This window comes from Rhododendron vialii, chromosome 10a (assembly GCF_030253575.1).
Source record: "Rhododendron vialii isolate Sample 1 chromosome 10a, ASM3025357v1".
Taxonomy (NCBI): domain Eukaryota; kingdom Viridiplantae; phylum Streptophyta; class Magnoliopsida; order Ericales; family Ericaceae; genus Rhododendron; species Rhododendron vialii.
Window position 1 is genome coordinate 33,970,168 of NC_080566.1, and position 21,536 is coordinate 33,991,703.

Here is a 21,536-nt window from a genome sequence, read left to right on the forward strand (position 1 = left end):
ATATGCAGAGAACGAGGAGCGAAACTAGGCAACAAAATTGTATGGACCGTCTGGTTTTTCTATCACGTCCTGTCCTGATGGGAATTTCAAACAGCTAAAAAACAGCTCCAAACGGCCCCGAGATTGAGCCAAAACACGTCAATGCTATAGCTAAGAAGAATCACAGACGCACCGGCCCTGGCTTAGTAATATTTATTCGAATAGAAGTTCTATATTTCAAGAAAATATGGAATTGTCTATGGGCTGAATGTATTTTTGTTTCTGTTCTAACTTAGATGGCTTACCGCGCCTGGCGAACAGAGGGAGAAAGTCCTAGGAACAGGCACAAAGGAAAGTTGTTAACTTTCCCAAACCCCCCTCCCCCCGGCATGACCAGATCAAGCCATGAGATTTAACTCTTCCTAGTCTTTCATTTGAACCATGAGGGCAAAACAGTTATTTAAAAAATGCATCATGTTGATGAGTGGCATGCAGGGGTAAACCAGTAATTTGACATGCCACCAGGGCAAAATGGCTTGCATAACGACTACGACTAAACAACAATTATCATGCATACGAGTGGTGAAACAGATCGACATGGTGACAACTAGAAACGAACAACAAGCGAAGGATAATTAGATCGCCTGCCTGAAGCCGCCTTAATACAAGACGCCTTACCGATGGCCTAGCAAGATGGTTTCGAGCCAATTTGTCTAAAAACGGGTGCTTAATTAACAGGTTTTTAAAGTGAATGATCTGCAGATTAATTGAAAATAGTGTATACTCATAACCAAAAACAACACAACGCAATTTAAAAACACCACAACGCGGTTTTAAAACCTTTGTGACTAGATCGATAAAACACATTTTACGCAGTTCGAAGCTAAAGTAGTAGCAATAGGCTGACTTAGGACCTCAACGCATTAAGTTGACTTCTTCAGAGCGCGGGCATAATCCTTATATCATTACTATATCATTGGGTGGCATGGCTGCAAGCAGGGACGGATCCAAGAATGTACCCTAGTGGGGGCATCTATTAATTATAATAGCGAAAGTTTATTTATTTTTAGTCAACTATAGTAAGATCGTTCAAAAGTAAAGCATGCATATTACTAATTACAAAAATTTATTAAGCGTACTTTAAGTTAAATTAGGTAAAAATGAGTACAAAATCTCAAACAAATTTTTTTAAAAGTATATTTTAAATGAATATCAACAAATTTTAGAACGATCGAGCTAGTTTTGTTAATGCATTTATTTTAAAATATTTCTCCTAAACGGTTAAAAATAAAGGGAATCAAGAAAAAATAGCTCCAAATAGACAAACAGCTCGTCAAGTAACAATTATAAATGCATCATATGATGAAATTTAGGCATAAAACTAGTTCTATATATGAATTTTCAGGATATATACAAGCGTGTATGTTTATAAATTAGCACACTTTCATAATTATACTCCCTCCGTTCCAAAATGTTTGTCCGGTCCGCAAAACGGGGTGTTAAAAATAATACAATTTTTGCAAGAAAAAATCAAAAGTTTTTTAACAACTTACTAGATATCAATGAGTATTTTTAATTTGTGAAAAAAGTTTGAATTTTTTCTTGAAAAAATTGCATTATTTTTATCACTCCGTTTTGCGGACCAGACAATCATTTTGGGACGGAGGGAGTACTATTTTGTACATAAATATTTTTTAAAAATATTTTTATTTCGAGTGGGGGTACGCATTCGAGTGGGCGTGCCCCCATATATATCCATCCCCCAGGCAGCAAGAGGCCGAAGCACTACGGACTACCAAATGGGGTGTCTATAATTATCGACTTAAAAATATAAATAATTTTCCATCCAGTTAGAATATGACAATGGAGTCAGGGACAAATAAAATTGAGCGGAAAGAATTGAAGAATGATCAAAACTGTTGAAGAAATTGAGTCGGAAGAATATAGCAATGGAGGGCGGTTGGCGGTTCGTTGCTCCTAAAGACGTAAACAACAGTCCCAAGCGTTGGGTTTCCTTTTCGGGAGATGTTGTCCTCTATTTTTCGCACCATTATTGGTTGTGACCCTTTTCCTTTTGCTTTCTAACTTGTTTTGGGTTGATTTCTTATCGGCTCTTGGTAGAGTAGCATATGATTGTCGCTGGGTAGGGTGCAACATTGTTGGGATGCTACCTTTGCGTTGTGATGCTTTTTTCACTCTTGTCTTCTATCTGTCAAACATTTTTTTATTTCAATAAAATTATTTTCTTTCGCCGTTCAAAAAAAAAAAGTTTTGAGAGATTGAGTAAAAAAATTTTACGGCGGAGCCGGGTGAAAATAGTTTACGATGCTCAATTGTGTGCGTTCAAAAATTTTTGAATGGTCCGAATTTTGAAAAAACTATTCGTGCGAATAGTTTTTTTGTTTTTTTTTGAATCCGAACTATTGATAACCAAAACGGACGACTAAAATTGCGCGGAGCCGTGAATAAGTTTCTCTCTTGAGGGATAGCTGTTTTCATAATTAAAACCAAAAAGAACCCATAGGGGTTTTTCCCCAAATCCTGAAGAAGGAAAGAAGAGAGCGAAGGAGAAAATAGAAAATTAAATTGTGAAGAGCAAAACACGCATTCAAAATTTGGGAAGAAAGAAGGAGAAAATAGAAAATTAAAATATTATGCACAGTAAAAAAATTTCTTACGCTTTTCCCCCCACTTTCTTTCTCAATTACTTTCTCTTCCCTTATTTTCTCCAAGTTCCAAACACAGTGTAAGTCAAATGAGAAGCATGCAAATTTCAACACTAGAACTGTTACATAATGTGTGGTTTCATCAAAGTAACGCACATTTAATAGAAAGATGCGCAATTAATAAAAAGGTTAGAGTTTTGTTCATTGCGCGTGGATCCTCTCATGTAAAATTTATGTGATTTAAAATTTGATCCACTAAAATTTTACAAATGATCAAAACTGTTTACTTTGTAGGTTTTAATGTGTTCATCAACCATGAAAAAAATTACTAAATTGATCATTAGTATTAACCTCAACAAAGCATCACTATCACATGATAAATATGATTCATTTAATAACAATTTTTTAAGTCATTTTATAAGTTTAGAAATGGAGTTTTTAAATATTAATCATCTTTACTCGTACCACGTAAGTATTCATCCGACATATTTTGAACAATTATGTTTTGGACGAAAAAACTAACCTTGAAGGTCCTTTTGCCTAATATATATAGGCAGGGATTTTTTGTCTTCTATCGATGCGGTCGATGTCCAATAAAAATAATACTTTTAATTTGGACATATATTCCTCTAGAAACGCTTCGACATCTTTACTGGTCTAAAAAAGTCCATAGCAGTCCAAAACTAGTTAGAGCATTTCGAACATAACTGTGTCCAAAGCCATTCGAGTCATTCAGCATATATTTGCCTACACGCATTGAATGATTCCAGACATATTATGTCCAAAATTGCGAAATTGTGTTTTAAAATTGTGTATTTTGACTTAAGTGGACTGTTGACTCTCAAGTCAAAGGCGTAGAGTCACCTTATTTAAAGCTCATCAACGTATTAAATCAATACAAATAGACCTCTGTTTCCCAAGAAATTGGAAACCGAAACTTTTTGAGATGGAAACGCAAATCCAGAAGAAACCCAGATTCCTCTGCCTCCATGGGTTCCGAACGAGTGCCGAAATCCTCCGGAAACAGCTCCTCCGACGGTGGCCTGAGACAGTGCTTGGAAAATTGGACCTGGTTTTCATTGACGGGCCTTATCCGGGCCAAGGCAAATCCGATGTCGAAGGCTTCTACGATCCTCCTTACTACGAGTGGTTTCAGTTTAGCGAGGTTAAAATATATTCCCTCCGTCCATTTTGACAGTCTCCTATCCACACACGTACAATTTTTAGATTAAAAAAAAAAAAAAATAGGAGTAACTTACTTTTGTACATGATTTTTTCGAGTTTTTCGCACCGAATTAAAGATTTCAATTAGCTCTTAATTTGGTACGAAAAAATTACGCTAAAAAATTTATGAGCAAATGCGCTTTATTTTTTTTTTATCCTAAAATTGCATGTTTTTTCGTAGAATACTACTATCATTTTGAGAAGGTGGGAGTAATCTTTAGTCTCAATGTATAGTGTTGTTTTTTTATAAATTTGGGTGTTCTGTTTTTGGGCGACTTTAGATTCACATTGCTCCAAGTAAAAACTGGGTTTTCTGTCTGGTTTGTGTTTGGTTTGATAGGATTTTCAGGAGTACTATAATTTTGAGGAATGCCTTGCTTATATTGAAGATTACATGATCAAGCATGGACCTTTTGATGGTCTGATGGGTTTTTCCCAGGTTAGTAGTCCATATCTTATTCGTATTTTGGGGGGAAAAGGGGGGAATGCTTGTACGCCCCCTTAAAGAATGGGCGCACTGTACACCCATTTTTCGCATGATTTTGATTTGTTACGTTTGATTATGGTTTTGTTACGTTCGATTATGGTCCTCGTTACGTTTGAGTTCACAGTTACGTTCAAGTTTGGTCTGACCATAATCAAATGTAACAATAACCAAACTCAAACGTAACGTAGGTCACTGTGAATAGTGACGATTTTTTTAAGACCTAAATCGAACGGAACAATGACCATAAGCAAACGTAACACAACCAAAAGCAAATGTAAAAGGGGTGTACCGTATGCCCCTTTTTAAGGGGGGCGTACCATAGATTAATTTCTCCAAAAGTTTTTATGAAGTTTATTCGTATTGGGTATTGGAAATGATAATTTTCGAGAAGTTCAAGGAGGCGTACCATAGTTTAATTTATCTCTCCACTCATTACCTAAAAAACCAAACTCAAAAATTCTCAAAAACCAATCCAAACACAGCACAAAGCAACCACATAATGGATGAACAATAGGGCCCGGCTCCAAAGAACCATGTCTATCCAAGTATATTCTTATGGAACCGGTCTCCAGTTTTGGAGATAACTGGACTGATTCAATTTTTACGTTTTCGGGTCCCATCTGATACCCAATTTGATGATCGAGTGTTGTTCATTATATAGAGCTCGTCAAGATATTCAAACATACAACCGTGCAAAACAATAAGTGAATGAGTTGCAATTTGGTGTGTCAGTATACTCTTTTCATGATTTTTGAAATCATTTTAATCAGACACCGATCAACATGATTTTTGGCATCAACGAGCTTTATAATATGAACGGTTGCAACAATGAAAATGGGTCCCAAATGTGGCCCAAAATCCGAAACTGGACCGATACAATGTTTAACAATTACCTGCAAAACTAGAGAGGACCGGTTCCTTTTCCTTTTGGCCGAGTCGCTAAATCCTACACTTTATTGTTCATCAGTCTTCTGTGTGTGTAGTGTGTAACCATTTCCTATCATAATGAAAATTCAGCCTGACAATCTCATTTCTGCAACCCGAAATGCTACTGGTACATACAATCTGTGCACAGATTGTGCACAGATTTTGTGGTGGGGCCCACCATGGGTCCCACACAAATGATCCGAGCCGTTCATTAAATGTAAAACATTTTTTCAAGGGTTTCTATAAAAAAATCAGCTCAATCCAATAACTATAGGTACTTGATCTAATCATCTAACTTTTTATTTCCCAGAAATCTGAATGAAAATTTAGATAATTGGATCGAGTACTTATAGGTATTAGATTGAGCTGATTTTTTACGGAGACTTTTGAAAAAATATTTTACATTTAATGAACGGCTCGGATCATTTGTGTGGGACCCGTGGTGGGTCCCACCACAAAATCTGTGCACAATCTATGCATAGATTGTCTGTACCAGTAGCGTGGTTCTTCTGCAACTATGAGTCCCAATCGCAATGCTAAAAAAAGGTCACAATTTTGGGAGTTCTGGTTGAAATGAAAGGCCACACGACAGTATGCAAAAAATTCATGTTGTATAGCATTACTCTTTCGCTTTTTTCTCTGAGTTTTCGAACTTGTTTGCCGCTAATGATTGTAGGGAGCTATTATATCTGCAGCATTGCCAGGAATGCAATTAGATGGTGTGGCACTTACAAAGGTTCCAAAGATTAAGTATGTGATTATAATGTCAGGGGGGAAGTTTGGCGGATCCATGTTTGGCTCCCCCAAACTGGCTGTTAATGCATTTTCATCTCCTGTCAAATGCTCTTCCCTCCATATTATAGGTACTTCCATCATTTGATATGCTGATTATGGTTTTGAACTGTAACTTGAACCTATTGTTAGGCTCTTAGGAAGCATAGATACTCTTTAGAGATCATTGTATCCGTGTCAAACACTTCGGGGGAAGTGGACACACGGGGACACGCCACATGGCGTGTTCATTAAATTTTAATAATTTTTGTTTTGGGATACATCGGGGGCACATGAGAGACACGCCGAGAACACAACATGGTGATTTCTATAAATTTTTGAAAGCTTTTCCAACGTAAAATATTTATAACTTCAAAAGTATTGGACCAAAAGTTTACTATAAAACATGGATGTATGTTTAATATGCACATACACGATTGGTCACTAATGCATTAGATAATAGATAGGAGTCATGATCCATATATTTAGTGGTTACAATGTAGGTTTCCACATCTAAAAAAACAACTTAAAGGAAATTTGCCTTGTCCGAGTCCGTGTTCGCGCGTATTCCCATTTTTTTAGAATTGTTGCGTCTCGTATTCATGTCCATGTTCTCTGCCTTGTTCATGTATGTATCCAGGCTACATAGCTAGACTCAATTAGTACTTATGTCATGCAATATTACGTGCCATTTACAGGTGAAGAAGATTTCTTGAAAGAACCTGGGATTGAGTTATTGGAATCATTTGTGGATCCATTTGTGATTCACCATCCCAAAGGACACACAATTGCAAGACTTGGTTAGTGTTGTGCAAATCTATCTCCTTCCTTGGCATATGTTCAAATATCTCAAATACGAACAGCCGACAATGATGATGGTCTGGTATACTCAGTGAAATGCTTTTTCAACAGAGTACCTCGAGAAATCATTCTCTCATCAAATCTTAAGATTAACTCTGAATCGATATGAAAACCGTTCTTCAAAATCCATGAACAATACAACGGTTGAAACTTGTAAGCTATTAGTAACTTGCCGTCTAACTGTTTCCCGTATATGTTATGACCTTGAAGCAATATCACGTATCAAAACATAACAAATAAGTAGACCTTTCAAAAAAAAAAAATCACCCATTGTTCGAAGGAAGCTGTACATTGGCACTGTGTTACAACAATGCCGCGTATATGATGAACTAGATAGTAGAAATTGATTAACTTTCCTTTCTGGGTTCCACATTTGAACAGATGAGAAAGGACAGAAGACAATGCTCAGCTTCATTGAAAAGATCGACAAGATGTAACTGCAGCTACCAAGAACAGAATTTGCCTAAATGATGCTGCAAACTTTTGTCATATTTGTATCATGAAAACACTATAATTATGATGGGTTACACTTCTCTGACCCCAAGATGTATTTGGATCATGATCATGAAAATACGATAACATTGAAGGGTTATAAACGCATCGACCCTAACGTAGTAATACTTATTTGAATAGAACTATTGAACTTTTGGAAAAAAATGCAACTGTCTATGGTTACCATGTGTAGTGGCTGGAGCTAACTGGCAGAAGGATTATTTACTATGTTTTTGGTGTACCTTCGATCTGTTAAATTTTCATTTAGTTACCTCGTAAAGATTTTTGAGTTTTTTCGTGTTTGGCTAGTACAAGGACTGGAACAAAACAAAGAGAAAGATTGAAGAAACAAGCCAAACTTGTCCCTCCCAGTGAACAGAGGTTGAAAATCATACTAGCTAGGAGCGGACTCAACGGAAAGTTGTTCAGTTAACTACCCGGAACCCAAGAACCATTAGCCAAAATATGACTGGCTAGCATCGAATGCGTGTCCGACATGTGTGTGCTTGTCCAACGATTATCGATGTCTGACACATGGTTAGACATGGCCGTCTAGGTCCTACGGTTATGACGAGAGGAATCTAAAAAGTAAAAAATTACGATTGAAACCTAATTTTTTTGAATAAAGACAAAAATAAGCCAATAAGTCAATTTTTTAATCTTTATTCAAAAAAAATTGGATTTTGATCGCAATTTTTTACTTTATAAATTTCTCTTATCATGAAGAAGCAATAATCTCCAAAAAAATTAACAAAAAACTAACAAATGAGGAAAAAAATTGAATAAGGACAAAAAAATAAGCCAAATGGCTTATTTAACCGAACGGAGCCTCAAATCTCAATCACTATCACTCACCAATCACACAACATAAATACTACTTCTAAAAGTGTGAGCCACAAAAATTCCTTCTATAAGTTTAGGAAGTCTCTGCTGTAGGCTGTTGAGGAAGACTTTTGTTACTGCTTGTTTGAAAAAAGTAAAAGAAATATTTTCATTTTCAGGAAAAATTGAAAAGTAATAAGAGGAAAATAAAAACCTGCTCTCTCTGTCTTGTTTTTCTCAGAACAGGGGGCATTCCATGCCCAAGGGATGAGAAGGGATAAATTGGTACATCATTAGTTATCACATTGTAATGCCAGTATTTTCTCAGCATAAGGAACTTTAACCTTTTTAGTTTCGAGTTTACTTGATGGGTTTTTCTTTTTTTTACAAAAGTGAGAAGTTGTGTTGATATAAGCCTAACGGCACTTACAATACGGAATTCATTACAAACATTTTCGACAAAACCAAACTAATCGTCTAACTTATACAAAACGAGTAAAATACAAGGCAGTTGATATATCTCACCCCAACCCAGGCATCAACTAACGCGCATTCTGATGAAGTATTTCCTAGCAGTCTCAAAAAGAGATAAAGTGCTAACCAAGAAAAAAGATACTGTAACAAATATCTGGACGATCAAACGAATTCTAACCAAGAATGAACGCGCCAATAAATTCTCAAAGCCACAGACATGATAATTAGTTTACTTGAGATTAGTACTCGTTAAAACATTCAATTAGTCTAATTAAATTACTGTCATGCCACTTGCTACATGGATAAAATAATTGTGTGTGTTACTATAGGGGATAGTCAACAATGAGAAACTGAATTCCTACCTGGACTTGTCCCCCTTAATTCTTATTATACAGCCACATTATTCATGAGAGAGAGAGAGAGAGAGAGAGAGAGAGAGAGATGCTTGGAGGTGGTGGAAATTATGAATTATAAATAACGATCAATACTGTAATAATGGACGATCCGTGCATGTGGGAAAATTATTCAGTGCTCTTAGGACACCATCACGTGGTGTCTCAGACTTTTTTCCATCATCTATTGTGGTGTGGTCCATTAATTTTGTTTTAGACCCGATTACAATGTACAATAGAAATTAGAAAAGAGACCTAAGACACCACGTAACAGTTCTCCATGAACGCTAAATAATCTGCAGTCCATGTGGGGATGCTCCAATTAAGGTGATAGTTCCATGATTATTATTCATGTAACACTATAATAATACGCATTATTATGATTTAGTATTACAAGTACTACTCCTACCTTCAATAAATATGAATAGATTACAACTATGGAATCAAAACCAATTAACTTCACTAATCTATCCCCACTCCAGTTAAAATCTCCTCCTAACCACCAATCCCCTTCGTCTAACAGCTCCTTAACCACTAATTAAGCAGTTGGAAAATTCTAGCATCAGGTCACTTGTACCCATCCGCGGTGATAATTCTTTTTTCATGTAATTTCAGCCGCAGAATCGCACTTCTACCGGTCAGATCGAATCTATTATATATACAATTTTTTTATCGTTCACACTGGAACAGAGGTACATGGGTAGTTTTCCGTACATGTGATTACCGATTTGAATTCCAAATTTCCATGCTCAGCGCAAGGCTCTTATCCTTTGAACTCCAAATTTCATTCTTTAAAAGTCAGCAAGGCTCTTACCAACAGCTATAGAAAAGAAGATGGACGACCAACAACTTGCAAGGAAACCCAGGGTTCTCTGCTTCCATGGTTTCAGAACAAGTGGGAAAATCTTTGAAGAACAGACCCAAGTATGGCCGGAATTCGTGAGGGAGAAGATGGATCTGGTCTTCGTGGACGCGCCGTTTCCGGCGGAAGGAGGATTGGAAGAATTGGGTGTAGCTGAGGAGCTGTTTGATCCTCCTCTTTATGAGTGGTTCCAAGCTAATAAGGTTTAATTGATTAGTTTCATTCTCTGCAGTTTGTACTTTCCTTGCCATCAATTTCCAATTTTCATTACAATTAATTAATGTCATTTTTTCATGTCAATTGTTTAGGATTTTTCGGAGTACCGGAATTTCGATGAGTGTGTTGCATTCGTTGAGGATTGCATGACGAGGATCGGACCATTTGATGGTTTAATGGGGTTTTCCCAAGTACGTTTATTTTTTCTTACATTGCCTCTTGGTTCTAAAAGTCCAGTCTATGCTTGTCAATAGATCGGATTGGATCCGAATTTGAATTCGAACTTCAGTCCATTACAAAAGGTTGTGTTTCAAATCGGAAATTTAAGCAGTTATCTGCTTATTTCTTTAAAACTTTTTCTCATCGATTCAAATATCACTATTATTTTTTTGAATTACGTTGCAAGGTCCGAAAATAAGTCATTTTTTCTGATAAGATTTTCTTATGTTTTTTTATGGAAGGGGGCAATTCTATCCGCTGCATTACCAGGCATGCAAGCAGAGGTATGCAATGGCATTTCATATCTTCTCCACTTTTAGTTTATGGTTATTGTTTTTAATTTGCCTAATCGAATTTCATGGTTTAATTCAAGAAATCACTTTCTTAATTCCCCAGTAAGTAAAAACAAGAAAGAAAGAAAGAAAAAGATAGGAAAATGATATTGGCACTCCAAAAATTGATGGATGCACTCTAAAAAACAAAGGAAAGTGGCTTTGGAATTACACTGATTTTGAAGTGCCTGCATCAATTTTTGAAGTGCCAATATCAGTCTCCAAAAGATTTGGCTTGTGAACAGTCACTTCATATATATATGAGGAGACAACAAACCAAGACCTATTCGTCCCGATCCAAACCCAAATAAACATAACCTCCCTAGAAGGACTTTTCCAATAATATCCTGATCATCGATCACAACGCTGCTTTAGTATAAAAATCCTCTTTTTAGGCTCCGTATGATTCAGCGTAAAACAATTTATAATGTAAAATGTTTTTTTTGTGTAAAATGATTTTTCAGATTTTTTTTTTTCAATTTATCTTTTGGCGTTTGGTTACATATGAAAAAAAATACTCCACTGGAAATAGACTTTTGTGTGGGGCCACTGTTGTGTTCATCCATCCAAGACAACTTCCCCGTTCTGGTTCGAAACGTCAATAAAAGAAGAAGAGTCTCCTGGGAGTCGAGGTATTAAAGAGAATAGAAACAAAACTGCAGGAAAATGGAAATATCGGGAGTTGGGAAGGGGGGAGGAAGTTGGGAAAATGACTTACGGGGAAAATGAGAGGAGAACATTTTTCACCCCAGTGGTGGAAAACATTTTACCTTGAAAAATATTTTACTTCTTTTGTTTCAACAAAACACCGAAAAACGAGTAAAATATTTTACTTGAAAATATTTTACGTCTAAACAGACGGAGCCTTAGTGTTAAATTGTCACACTTCCATTGTAAAATTCTCGCTTTCGCTATAAAATTCTCACACTTCCATTGTAAAACAAGTACAAAATACTTAGTCAATAGAGACCTAAAAAGAGTTGCACATATTAAGTCAGGACCAGCCGATAGAATTGCCAACAAAAAAAAATTCATGACGCAATACTCTTGTACCGGAGAATTGATAATCAGTTGTTAATTGCAATATTCCAGAAGATAATCAATTCTTGCATTTCACAAGGTTTTACTTTGTGACGTCTCTGTACAAAATGTAAAACGGTGGCCGACTAACCCTATATAGTTTACATGGCATTTTGATAATAATTGGTATTTTTGGGTGCAGGGTGTGGCTCTTACCAGTGTTCCTAAGATAAAGTTTGTAATGCTAATATCTGGGGCTAAATTTGGAGGATCTATGTTCTCTTCACCAAAGCTGGCTCAAAATGCCTTCTCCTCTCCCATTGAATGTCCATCACTTCACTTCTTAGGTACTTCTCACTCCTATATTTTTACTAGGAATTAGATCCTCTCCGATCGATGCTTAATTTGGACGAGATAGGACAGTCCAAATTTGGATCGCTTATTGCTTCAATGTATGGTCCACATTGGTACTGTCCAGTTTAGTCCAAAACTTGGAAGGGACAGAATCCGAACCCCCTCTCTCTCTCTCTCTCTCTCTCTCTCTCTATTATTGGAGTGTTATATATGTAGGTGAGAAGGACTTTGGCTTGACAAATGGGATAGAACTCCTGGATTCATTTGTGGATCCCGTTGTGATAAATCACCCTGAAGGTCATGTGGTACCTAAACTAGGTATTCAATACTGTTGAAAAAAATCCTCTTTTTTTTCTCACGTATTAAGTATTTTTTTTTATTCAAAAATTAATTGTCTTTTCGTCAAGAACTATGATTTTGGGATGGGGGGAGTATCCTATTTTTCAAGCCTCCAGTATTTTCAACACCATTTGGATTTTTTTGCTTCTTTGCCAATAGATACATCCCTTGAAATTGCTTTAAAGTGTCCATCGATCACCTATATACTGTTGTTACTCGTTTGAAAAAATAAATAAATTCATTTCCATTATCAAAAATAGTAAAATTAATCAGAGAAAAATTAGTAAAACCTTTGACGCAGAAGTCGGGGTTAGCACCATGGTGAAGGATTTTTTTTTAATACTAATAAAATAAATTTTCCGGCCCCTATTACTTTTGTGTCGATGGAAGTTATCTTTACTATGTTTGTCATATATTTGCCAAGCACCCCAGCAAAATGGGTGCAGAGCGGTTGACCCGACGTTCATCTCGGCAATCAACAATTCAAATTTTTGCCGAGCAATCGACGGCTCAAATTCAATCCGAGCCGTCCGTGCCGAAATAAACAGTCGGATCAATCGTTTGGCACCGCTTTGCAGGGATGCCGCTTGGCAGCATCCCTTGTCATCTGTGATTGACCATTTCTCTGGTATTATTTTCCCTTATCAGATGAGAAAGGCTCGGAGACCATGATCAAGTTCATCGAAAAGGTTCAGGAACTATTGTAGAGAGAAGAGAGATTTCATAGGCATGTTCTGGAAAGTGGGAATTACTAATAAAAGCCATTTGTGGCTCTCTTAATTGTGGTAAAAACTTGTAAATCAAATTTATTTCTTTCACTGGCAATTGGCATTCTCTGCCATCAAGTGCAATTGTTGATGATGATGATTCTCGTTTGATTATTCATGTACTATCTCTTTTTCTATTCTTAGAGTCCTCTGTCTCACTTATGATCACTATAATGATAATGAAATGTTGTAAATATGTGCTTACGCGAAGCCCCCAGCCCGTTAATATTTAGCCCGGCCCACGTCCAATTTTAGCCTGGCCCTACCCCCAAAGCCATTTTCTCAGGCTTATTTATACGGATGGTTCCCAAAGTATTTTTAAAATGTCAATTTAGTCCCCAGTGTATAAATCGTGTTTAGTGCATCCCCAAAATATACAATACACGTTTAAATGGTCCCCAAAGCTAACTCCGTCCAAATTCACGGTTAAAGACGGGGGTATTTTCGGAACTTGGCTACAAGTATTTCATCTTCCACCTCCAGATTTCTACCCTACTACCAAAAACCCAACGACCTCCTAAACCCAGCCACGAAAACCCCCATTCTCCCACTTTTTCCTTCCCAGAAAAAGAAATGCAGAGAGAGAGAAATTGGTGAGGCATTGAGCGATTTCATCCCACACAGGTCGGATGGAGCCCTATCTGCTACGGGTGTGCACGGGTTGGTTTAACTGATTGGGCAACTGCTTCAAATCAATTGAACCAAACCCAAATCGAAGAGTAGGAGACGGACGCTGAAAGGGCCTCAAAGAAAGAGAGGGAGAGAGAGACCAAATTCCAGAGAGAAACACCATCTTCGTCGCTTTTAGGTTTCTCACTTATCCAATGGCCTCCGAAGCACAACCGAACGCCGGCGCCTCTGTGAAACTAGGCCTAAAGAAGCCAATGATCGTCAAGGTCGATAGCCTGAAACATGGAACCTACGGTCACATGCTTCCGCTTTCATTCGTCTACGAAGGGAGATTCAGATTTGCCTCTTCAATGCTCTGTATTTATGTATGCATATATATGTATACGCATATAGCAGTGTAATTTCAATTATTAATACCATGAAAGGCTTGTCTTGTTTTTTTTTTAACGGCATGGCTTGTCTTATTTGTTAGCTCTAATTTTGTCTTTGCTTATTCTGGTAATTAATCTAAGATTGAGGAGTTTGGTGGCGCCGGCGACGGTGGTTGTCTGGAAGAGGCAAAGCCTGATGGGTGGAGGTGGGGCGATGATGATAGTGTTTGGCCGTTTTGAGAAGAACAGGAGACCCCAAATTTGGGAAAATCTGAGTTTTAGATCTCAAAATTCCAAGGAAAAAATTAAAAGAGAGAGAGAGAGAGACAGATGGAAGTTCGGAAAAGAGAGGGGTGGTGGTTAGATGTGGCGCCAGTGGTCTAAGAAGGACATTTTGGATGTGGGAGTTGTCGACGGGGGGAGGGGGAGGGGAGGGGAGGGAGAGAGAGAGTGTGAGAGTGTGTGTGTGTGTTTTTTTTTTAGGGTTAGGATTGAGGTTTGGAGGTGGAAGATGAAATAGTTGTAGTTAAGTTCCGAAAATACCCCTGTTTTTAACGGTGAATTTGGACGGAGTTAGCTTCGGGGACCATTTAAACATGTATCATATATTTTGGGAATGCAATAGACACGATTTATATATTGTGAACTAAATTGACATTTCAAAAATACTTTGGGGACCATTTGTACAAATAAACCCATTTTTTTCTCATAAAACATAGGCTGTCCAAACTACCAGCTTCACTCATCTCTTCTCACTACTTATCTCTCTCTTTGTATAATGAGTAATTATTCAGCGCTCTTGAAATATCACGTGGTATTGCCTGCGAGGTAACCCCAAATTATCTACTTAGTGTCAAATTTTGTGGCAATTCATTTTTATTGGGTAATTCAGAGACAATGAGTGACCCATTTTATGTAATAGTAATATTCTTTTATGGGCAAATTTTCGTAGTCATCCCTCTAGTTTTACTGTTGTCTCAATTTCGTCCATCTAGTTTATTTTACGTTCCAAATTAGTAAAATCGTTAACACCTTTAATGAAACTAACAGAAAAATATGATTAAAAAATTAAGTGCTCCAATTTTCAATCCGGTTGAACCAGTGCGTAGATCTTATTTTTTTAATCATTTTATCCTAGAGGGTCGTAATGAATTTTTAGCTCTAAGACCTTTCAACGAGCATCCAAAAATTCCTTATTAGTTTCAAAGATCTCTTAGATTAAAAATTGAAACACTTAATTTTTTAACTATATCTTTTAATATATAAATAGTGTAAAAAATTAAGTGTTCCAATATTCAATCCGTTTGAACCAGTGCGAAGATCTTATTTTTTTGATCATTTTATCTTTTATTTTATTTTATTTTTTGGGTAAGCAAATTTTATTAAACCACCAAAAGCGCAAAAAAAAAGCTACAAAAGAACAAAGGGGCATTCCCCCGAAACAACAAAAGCAACAAAGCCTACAACCGGCCTAAGAAAACTAGGTAACATGCACAGAATTGTTAAGTGCAAAAATACTAGAGTCCAACAACCAAGTATCACAAATCTGACGATTCTGAGCAAAAAACTTGATGGTAGACCAAGAGCTTGCTTTAGCTCTAACCGAGTTGAAAATTTCGGAAGTCACCCCATTCACATCCCTGGATTTGTTTTGGAAGATCCTAAAATTTCGCTCCCGCCATAAAACATAAATGGAAGCTACTAACAACTTATAAATTGTATCTCGAAGACTTTTACCCTCCCTATTCTGAGCAGCCCATTCCAACTCTTGAGATAATGGGAGAAGAGGCCTATCCAATTCATTCCAAGCTAAAATTTGCTGTCAAATCGCAGAAGAAAAACAACATTCAAAGAAGAGATGTGTATGAGACTCTATTCCATTTTGGCAGAGAGAGCATTGAGGAGAGGCCTACATACCCCAACTTACTAATCTGTCTTTGGTAGACAATCATCCCAAGATAGCTATCCACACAATAAAGCTCCATCTAGGCATCGCTTGGCCAAACCACACAAGAGCATGCCAAGGCTAAAAGGCATTTCTATGACTACAAGCTGCCCAAGGCAACTTGGCTGTAAAAATAAAATCCTTAGTAAGAGGTCCAAATAACCTTGTCAGAGCTGGAGGGTTTAGGAAAAAAATCAACTGGGGTTTCCCTAATGATCTCCATAATAAATCTGTTGCGTTGCCTTGGCCATTTCCAGAAACCTTGATCAATAATAGAGTCCACTTTTGTTCTTAACGCTCTCCCCCTTTGAGCCACAACAGCCTCACCATACCTCTTGTACAAAGCACCCAAAGGATGCCAATTATCTGTCTATAGAAACATCTCTCTGCCATCACCAACGATGTATCTAATCCAATCCTGACAGGTAGCACGCAGCTTCAACAATTTCCTTACAACCCAAGAAGCCTCACTAGGAATTTGAATCCCCCATAAACTTTAACTTTTAAGGATATAAACATGAATCCATTTAACCCACAATGTATCAGCCTTAAGGCTGAGAGAATCCTGAAACTAAGGCTTTTCAATGAGCACCCTAAGAGAGCCATGAAACTAAATAAGGTGTCTTTGAGTGCTTGTTGAAAGGCCTTAAAGCTAAAAATTCATTATGATCATCTAGGATAAAATGATCAAAAAAATAAGATCTTCGCACCGGTTCAACCGGATTGAAAATTGGAACACTTAATTTTTTAATCATATTTTTCCGTTAGTTTCATTAACGGTATTAACGATTTTACTAATTTGGAACGTAAAACAAACTACGGGGACGAAATTAAAACAATTGAAACTAGATGAACGAAATTAAGACATCCGTAAAACTAGATGGACGACTACGAAAATTTATCCTTCTTTTATTTGGGGTGGGGAGGGGGACTACACAGAATTTCAGGAGTACCCAATAATTGGCCGTGTATAACACCTAACAAACGAGCCCTTAGTGGGGACCAATTCTTCATGCTTCAAGTTATCGTGCAGTGCAGACAAAATTTCTTATTCTTAAAAAGTCAACAAGGTTGTTGATAAGGTTCTAATCAACAGCTACTGAGAAGAAGAAGATGGAGCAACAGCCTGTTAGAAAACCCAGGGTTCTCTGCCTCCATGCTTTCAGAACAAGTGGGAAAATCTTTGAAAAAATGACTGAAGTATGGCCGGAATTCGTGAGGGAGAAGATGGATTTGGTGTTCATCGACGCGCCGTTTCCGGCGGAAGGAGGATCTGGTGTTCAGGGGAAGTTTGATCCTCCCTATTATGAATGGTTCCAGTTTAATCAGGTTTGATTTCATTCTCAAGTACAGTAGTACTTTAATTTATTAGTACCATTTATTTCTGAATTTTATATTTTAAAAAAATGAATTAATTTCTACACTCCCATTTTCATCATATAAATTTCATTTTTTTTGTTTTTATTCATCTGAATTTACTTTTTCACCCTTTCATAAATTCATTTTTTCACAAATTAAGGGGCAATAGAGTAAATTCACATTAAATAAAGACAAAAAAAGATAGTCTATATGGTAAAATAGAGAGAGTAGAAATCAATTTCCTTAAAAAAAATGTCATTTGTAGGATTTTTCGGAGTACAGGAATTTTGATGAGTGTATTGCATATATTGAGGACTGCATGATAAGGATGGGACCATTTGATGGTTTATTTGGTTTTTCCCAGGTATTACTTTTTATTGATCAGACCTCGTTCTACTGTTTTTATTTTTTAAGTACGTATTTTTTGTTTTACGAGATAAGTCATTCTCTCATAATGCATCACATTTAGTTCAAAAATAAATATTTATTTTGCTTAGCGGAACAGGACTGAAATAATTTGTCTCGTATTAGATGTAGTTTGTCATCCGGTAAATAATTTGTCAAATTTTAGTCCATTTAAAGAAATTTTCAAGTTTCGGATATAAAAAGTTAGTTTGAGTATGATTTTTTAAAATTTTCGTATCTATTTAAAGATCACAATAAGTTATCTAAATTGGTGGACAAATTCAAAAAATTATTCTCGTAAGTATTTTATATTTGATCTAAAAATCGCACTGAGTCTTACTTAATTTTGGAATGGAAGGAGTACCAATTTATGCAAGGCCATAAAATATGTCATTTTCTGACAAATTTTTTGTTTTGCTTTTATGGAAGGGAGCGATAATAGCCTCTGCATTACCAGGGATGCAGGCAGAGGTATGGAGTGGCATTTCAATTTTCATATCATACCTTCTCTAAATTTCCTGATAATTTTATTTATTTAGTTAAAATCAGAGGCGGCTCCATATGTTGCATTCCATGGTCAACTAAATACCCAAACAAATTTTATTTGGTTCGAATACATGTAAAAATTATGGGAAAGTCTTTCTTTGAACACCCAACTCAAATCTCAATGAATACCCAAATTTTAATAGTTTTGAACACGTAAGCCAAAAAGAATTGAACACCCAACTCAAAATTAATTGAACACTCAATCACAACCCACTTACAGCCAATCAATTCAGGTAGTTTATATTTGAATACCTAATACATTACCTCAAATAAAGCTCATAATCATAATAAAAAAGTTGAAAAAAAGAAATAGAATTACAGACAAAACTTTTAAAAAAATTCAAATACATTGCAAACCCCGTTAACTTGAACAATATCCCTTCAAATTTGAGACTACGATAGAAAATCTCCTCACGTCATCCTAAAGATCAACATATTTTTAAGTACCCCAACATACTCGCTACAATTTATTTTATAAGGATTTTAGTAGATTGATACGCCGGTTAGAATGTTGGACACAAAATATGAGAACTCATCCAGGACAACTATAAAATTTTATCCTCTCAATAAATATTGACACTGTCTATCACGTAATACGACAACTTTCAAAAATTTAAATTATTATTTTTAAATCATTTGAGTTCCTTGATAACTACCATATCGAGTCAATCCACAACATCCAAAAATTATACATCTATATGAATCTAGCCTGATAATATGTCTAAAATAGAATTGCCAAAAAAAAAAATTAATAACGAAAGATAAGAGTACATGAGAACTAACCAAACCAAATCAAACCGAACCTTATGTCCTACAAAATTGAAAGGGAAAATTATATGAAACTGCCATCAGACCAGTAATGTTTTACGGGACAGAATGTTGGCCTATTAAGAAATAATATGTGAGCAAGATGGGTGTAGCGAAAATAAGAATGTTTAAGGTGGATGTGTGGTAAGACTAGACGAGACAGAATTAGAAATGAAACGGTTCATAAGATGGTAAATGTAGCACCTATAGAAAAGAAGTTGAGGAAAAATAGGCTAAGGTGGTTTTGACATATCTACCGTAGGCCAGGAGATGCAGTAGTTAAAAGAGTGGATATGATAGCTTTGGATAGTCATGCTACGGGGCGAGATAGATCTAAATTGACATTAGATGCTGTGGTGCGTAAATATATGAATATAATGGGTTTGTATGAACAAGTGACTCTTGACAGAGCTCAATACATGAAAAATGATTCATGTAGCCGATCCTAAGTGATAAGAACATAAGGTTCAGTTTGGTTTGATTTGATTTGATTTGAGCTCTATCAAATGTCATTTATTCGCACAAACTCATTATACTCATAGCTACGAGTACATGAGAACTAATACTAATAAATTGCTTTGTGTCAGTTTTGATAATTGACCAATTGGGCGCAGGGTGTGGCTCTCACCAGTGTTCCTGTGATAAAGTTTGTAATGCTAATGTCAGGGAGTAAATTGGGAGGGTCTATGTTTTCTTCACCAAGGCTGGCTAAAAATGCTTTCTCCTCTCCCATTCAATGCCCATCACTCCACTTCTTAGGTACTCCCCATCTATATCTCTCTCTCTCTCTCTCTCTCTCTCTCTCTCTCTCATAGGAGTGCTGTAATGTAGGTGAGAAGGACGGAGCAAAGCCAAATGGGATTGAACTACTGGATTCATTTGTGGATCCTTTGGTGATACACCACCCTGAAGGTCATGTGGTGCCTAAACTAGGTATTGTTATTCAAAAATGCTACTTGCACAACCGTTATGTTGGTTGTATGTATAATTTTTATCGTCCAGATGTATTTGGACGGTCTAGATTTAAAAAAAAAAACTCTTTCAAGAAAAATTTTAACTTTTATGGGGAAAAGTTTAACTTTGATGGGAAAGAGTTTGAACGAATCAAGGTCATTTATAGCAGCAATGGACGACTAGAAATTGGTTGTGTGTGTGTTTCTCACTCCCCTGTTTCTATAAATACACTCCTTTTTTGTTTTCCTGTTTGTAAATTTACAATAGTATCCTTCTGTATGTAAAAAAATGTTGGAAAATGGAATATTCGTTTGGATATTTTGGTAAGCCTAAACATAAACAAAATCCATTTTAACTATGAATGTGAATTGGCTCATTATGGGAATTGAAAAAACCAAGGGACGTGCGTGTGCTCGCCGTCACCAAATACCTAGATGAGACCAAGGCCGGGACTCAGGATTCGTGGGCCCACACGACCTATGGTTCGAGGTCTATGGTCTGGTCTAGGTTGGTTTGGTATTGATTATGCTTTATTGGGTTTGAACCGCTCGCATTTAGATGGTTTAGTTATAGAATTAATTGTGCATGGCTAATTAATGTTTAATTGGTTGAATGCCCAAAATAAAACCTACGATTTAACTCTGTAATCAATTGCTGTAATAGGTTTTTTTTTTCTTTTCCAGAAAATTGAATTTCCCATGTCCAATTTCGCCTATTCAAAATGCCTGTCATAGGATTATTTATCCTCCATAATTCTCTGTTTTATTTTCCTCATCAGATGAGAAAGGCTCGGAGATCATGCTCGAGTTCCTCGAGAAGGTTCAGAAACAGCTGTAGAAAGGAGGTGAGAGAGAGGGGATTAAAAAAGTGGTTTTTGGATGTGACGAGAATTTATTAATGTTTGATGATTGGCATTTCCATAATAGCTCTGATTTTCGCACTAATTAATGTTTGATGATTGGCATTTCCATAATACCTCTGATTTTCGCGATCCATTTTTTATTTATAGCATTTTAATTTGAGTCATTCTACAATCACACCCAACTACACACCCAAATACACATCCACACTCATAATAGGGGTAGAGCCCGCACACACTACACACCTAGTGTGTGTGGGCCCCACCTCTATTGTGAGTATGTGTGTGTATTTGGGTGTGTAATTGGGTGTGGTGTTAGAATTATTGTTCCAATTTTAACGTGAAATTACTAGTAATTTCATGAACAAAGTGGAACGCCATCAATAAAAAGTGGAGCACGAATACCAATTTCAAGGATTGCCAATTCATGTTGAATATGAATTCAATTTTCCCTTT

General features: G+C 36.5%; 3 protein-coding genes across 11 annotated transcripts; all 3 read left to right on the forward strand.

The window, feature by feature from the left end:
- The first annotated feature begins 3,549 nt into the window (after positions 1 to 3,549).
- LOC131302385 (uncharacterized) lies at positions 3,550 to 7,766 on the forward strand. 2 transcript variants are annotated; one of them, XM_058328964.1, is made up of 5 exons: positions 3,550 to 3,810; positions 4,210 to 4,308; positions 5,960 to 6,146; positions 6,753 to 6,854; positions 7,717 to 7,766. In XM_058328964.1, exons 1-5 carry the CDS (start codon positions 3,592 to 3,594, stop codon positions 7,749 to 7,751), a joined length of 642 nt encoding a protein of 213 aa, XP_058184947.1. In that variant the 5' UTR covers positions 3,550 to 3,591; the 3' UTR covers positions 7,752 to 7,766. The 2 variants fall into 2 exon arrangements, with proteins under 2 accessions (XP_058184947.1, XP_058184946.1); XM_058328963.1 differs by lacking the exon at positions 7,717 to 7,766 and adding an exon at positions 7,297 to 7,508.
- A 1,874-nt stretch (positions 7,767 to 9,640) lies between these two features.
- LOC131302386 (uncharacterized) lies at positions 9,641 to 13,338 on the forward strand. 2 transcript variants are annotated; one of them, XM_058328965.1, is made up of 6 exons: positions 9,641 to 10,160; positions 10,266 to 10,364; positions 10,635 to 10,676; positions 11,947 to 12,091; positions 12,315 to 12,416; positions 13,086 to 13,338. In XM_058328965.1, exons 1-6 carry the CDS (start codon positions 9,930 to 9,932, stop codon positions 13,142 to 13,144), a joined length of 678 nt encoding a protein of 225 aa, XP_058184948.1. In that variant the 5' UTR covers positions 9,641 to 9,929; the 3' UTR covers positions 13,145 to 13,338. The 2 variants fall into 2 exon arrangements, with proteins under 2 accessions (XP_058184948.1, XP_058184949.1); XM_058328966.1 differs by lacking the exon at positions 10,635 to 10,676.
- A 3,783-nt stretch (positions 13,339 to 17,121) lies between these two features.
- Positions 17,122 to 21,214, forward strand: LOC131302387 (uncharacterized). Of its 7 annotated transcripts, XM_058328971.1 has the most exons (6): positions 17,122 to 17,479; positions 17,775 to 17,873; positions 18,344 to 18,385; positions 19,882 to 20,026; positions 20,099 to 20,200; positions 21,000 to 21,214. In XM_058328971.1, the coding sequence occupies exons 1-6, from the start codon at positions 17,264 to 17,266 to the stop codon at positions 21,056 to 21,058; spliced, it is 663 nt and encodes a 220-aa protein (XP_058184954.1). In that variant the 5' UTR covers positions 17,122 to 17,263; the 3' UTR covers positions 21,059 to 21,214. The 7 variants fall into 7 exon arrangements, with proteins under 7 accessions (XP_058184954.1, XP_058184950.1, XP_058184957.1 ...); XM_058328967.1 differs by having other exon boundaries at positions 20,099 to 21,214; XM_058328974.1 differs by lacking the exon at positions 21,000 to 21,214 and having other exon boundaries at positions 19,934 to 20,026; positions 20,099 to 20,205.
- The last annotated feature ends 322 nt before the right edge of the window (positions 21,215 to 21,536 follow it).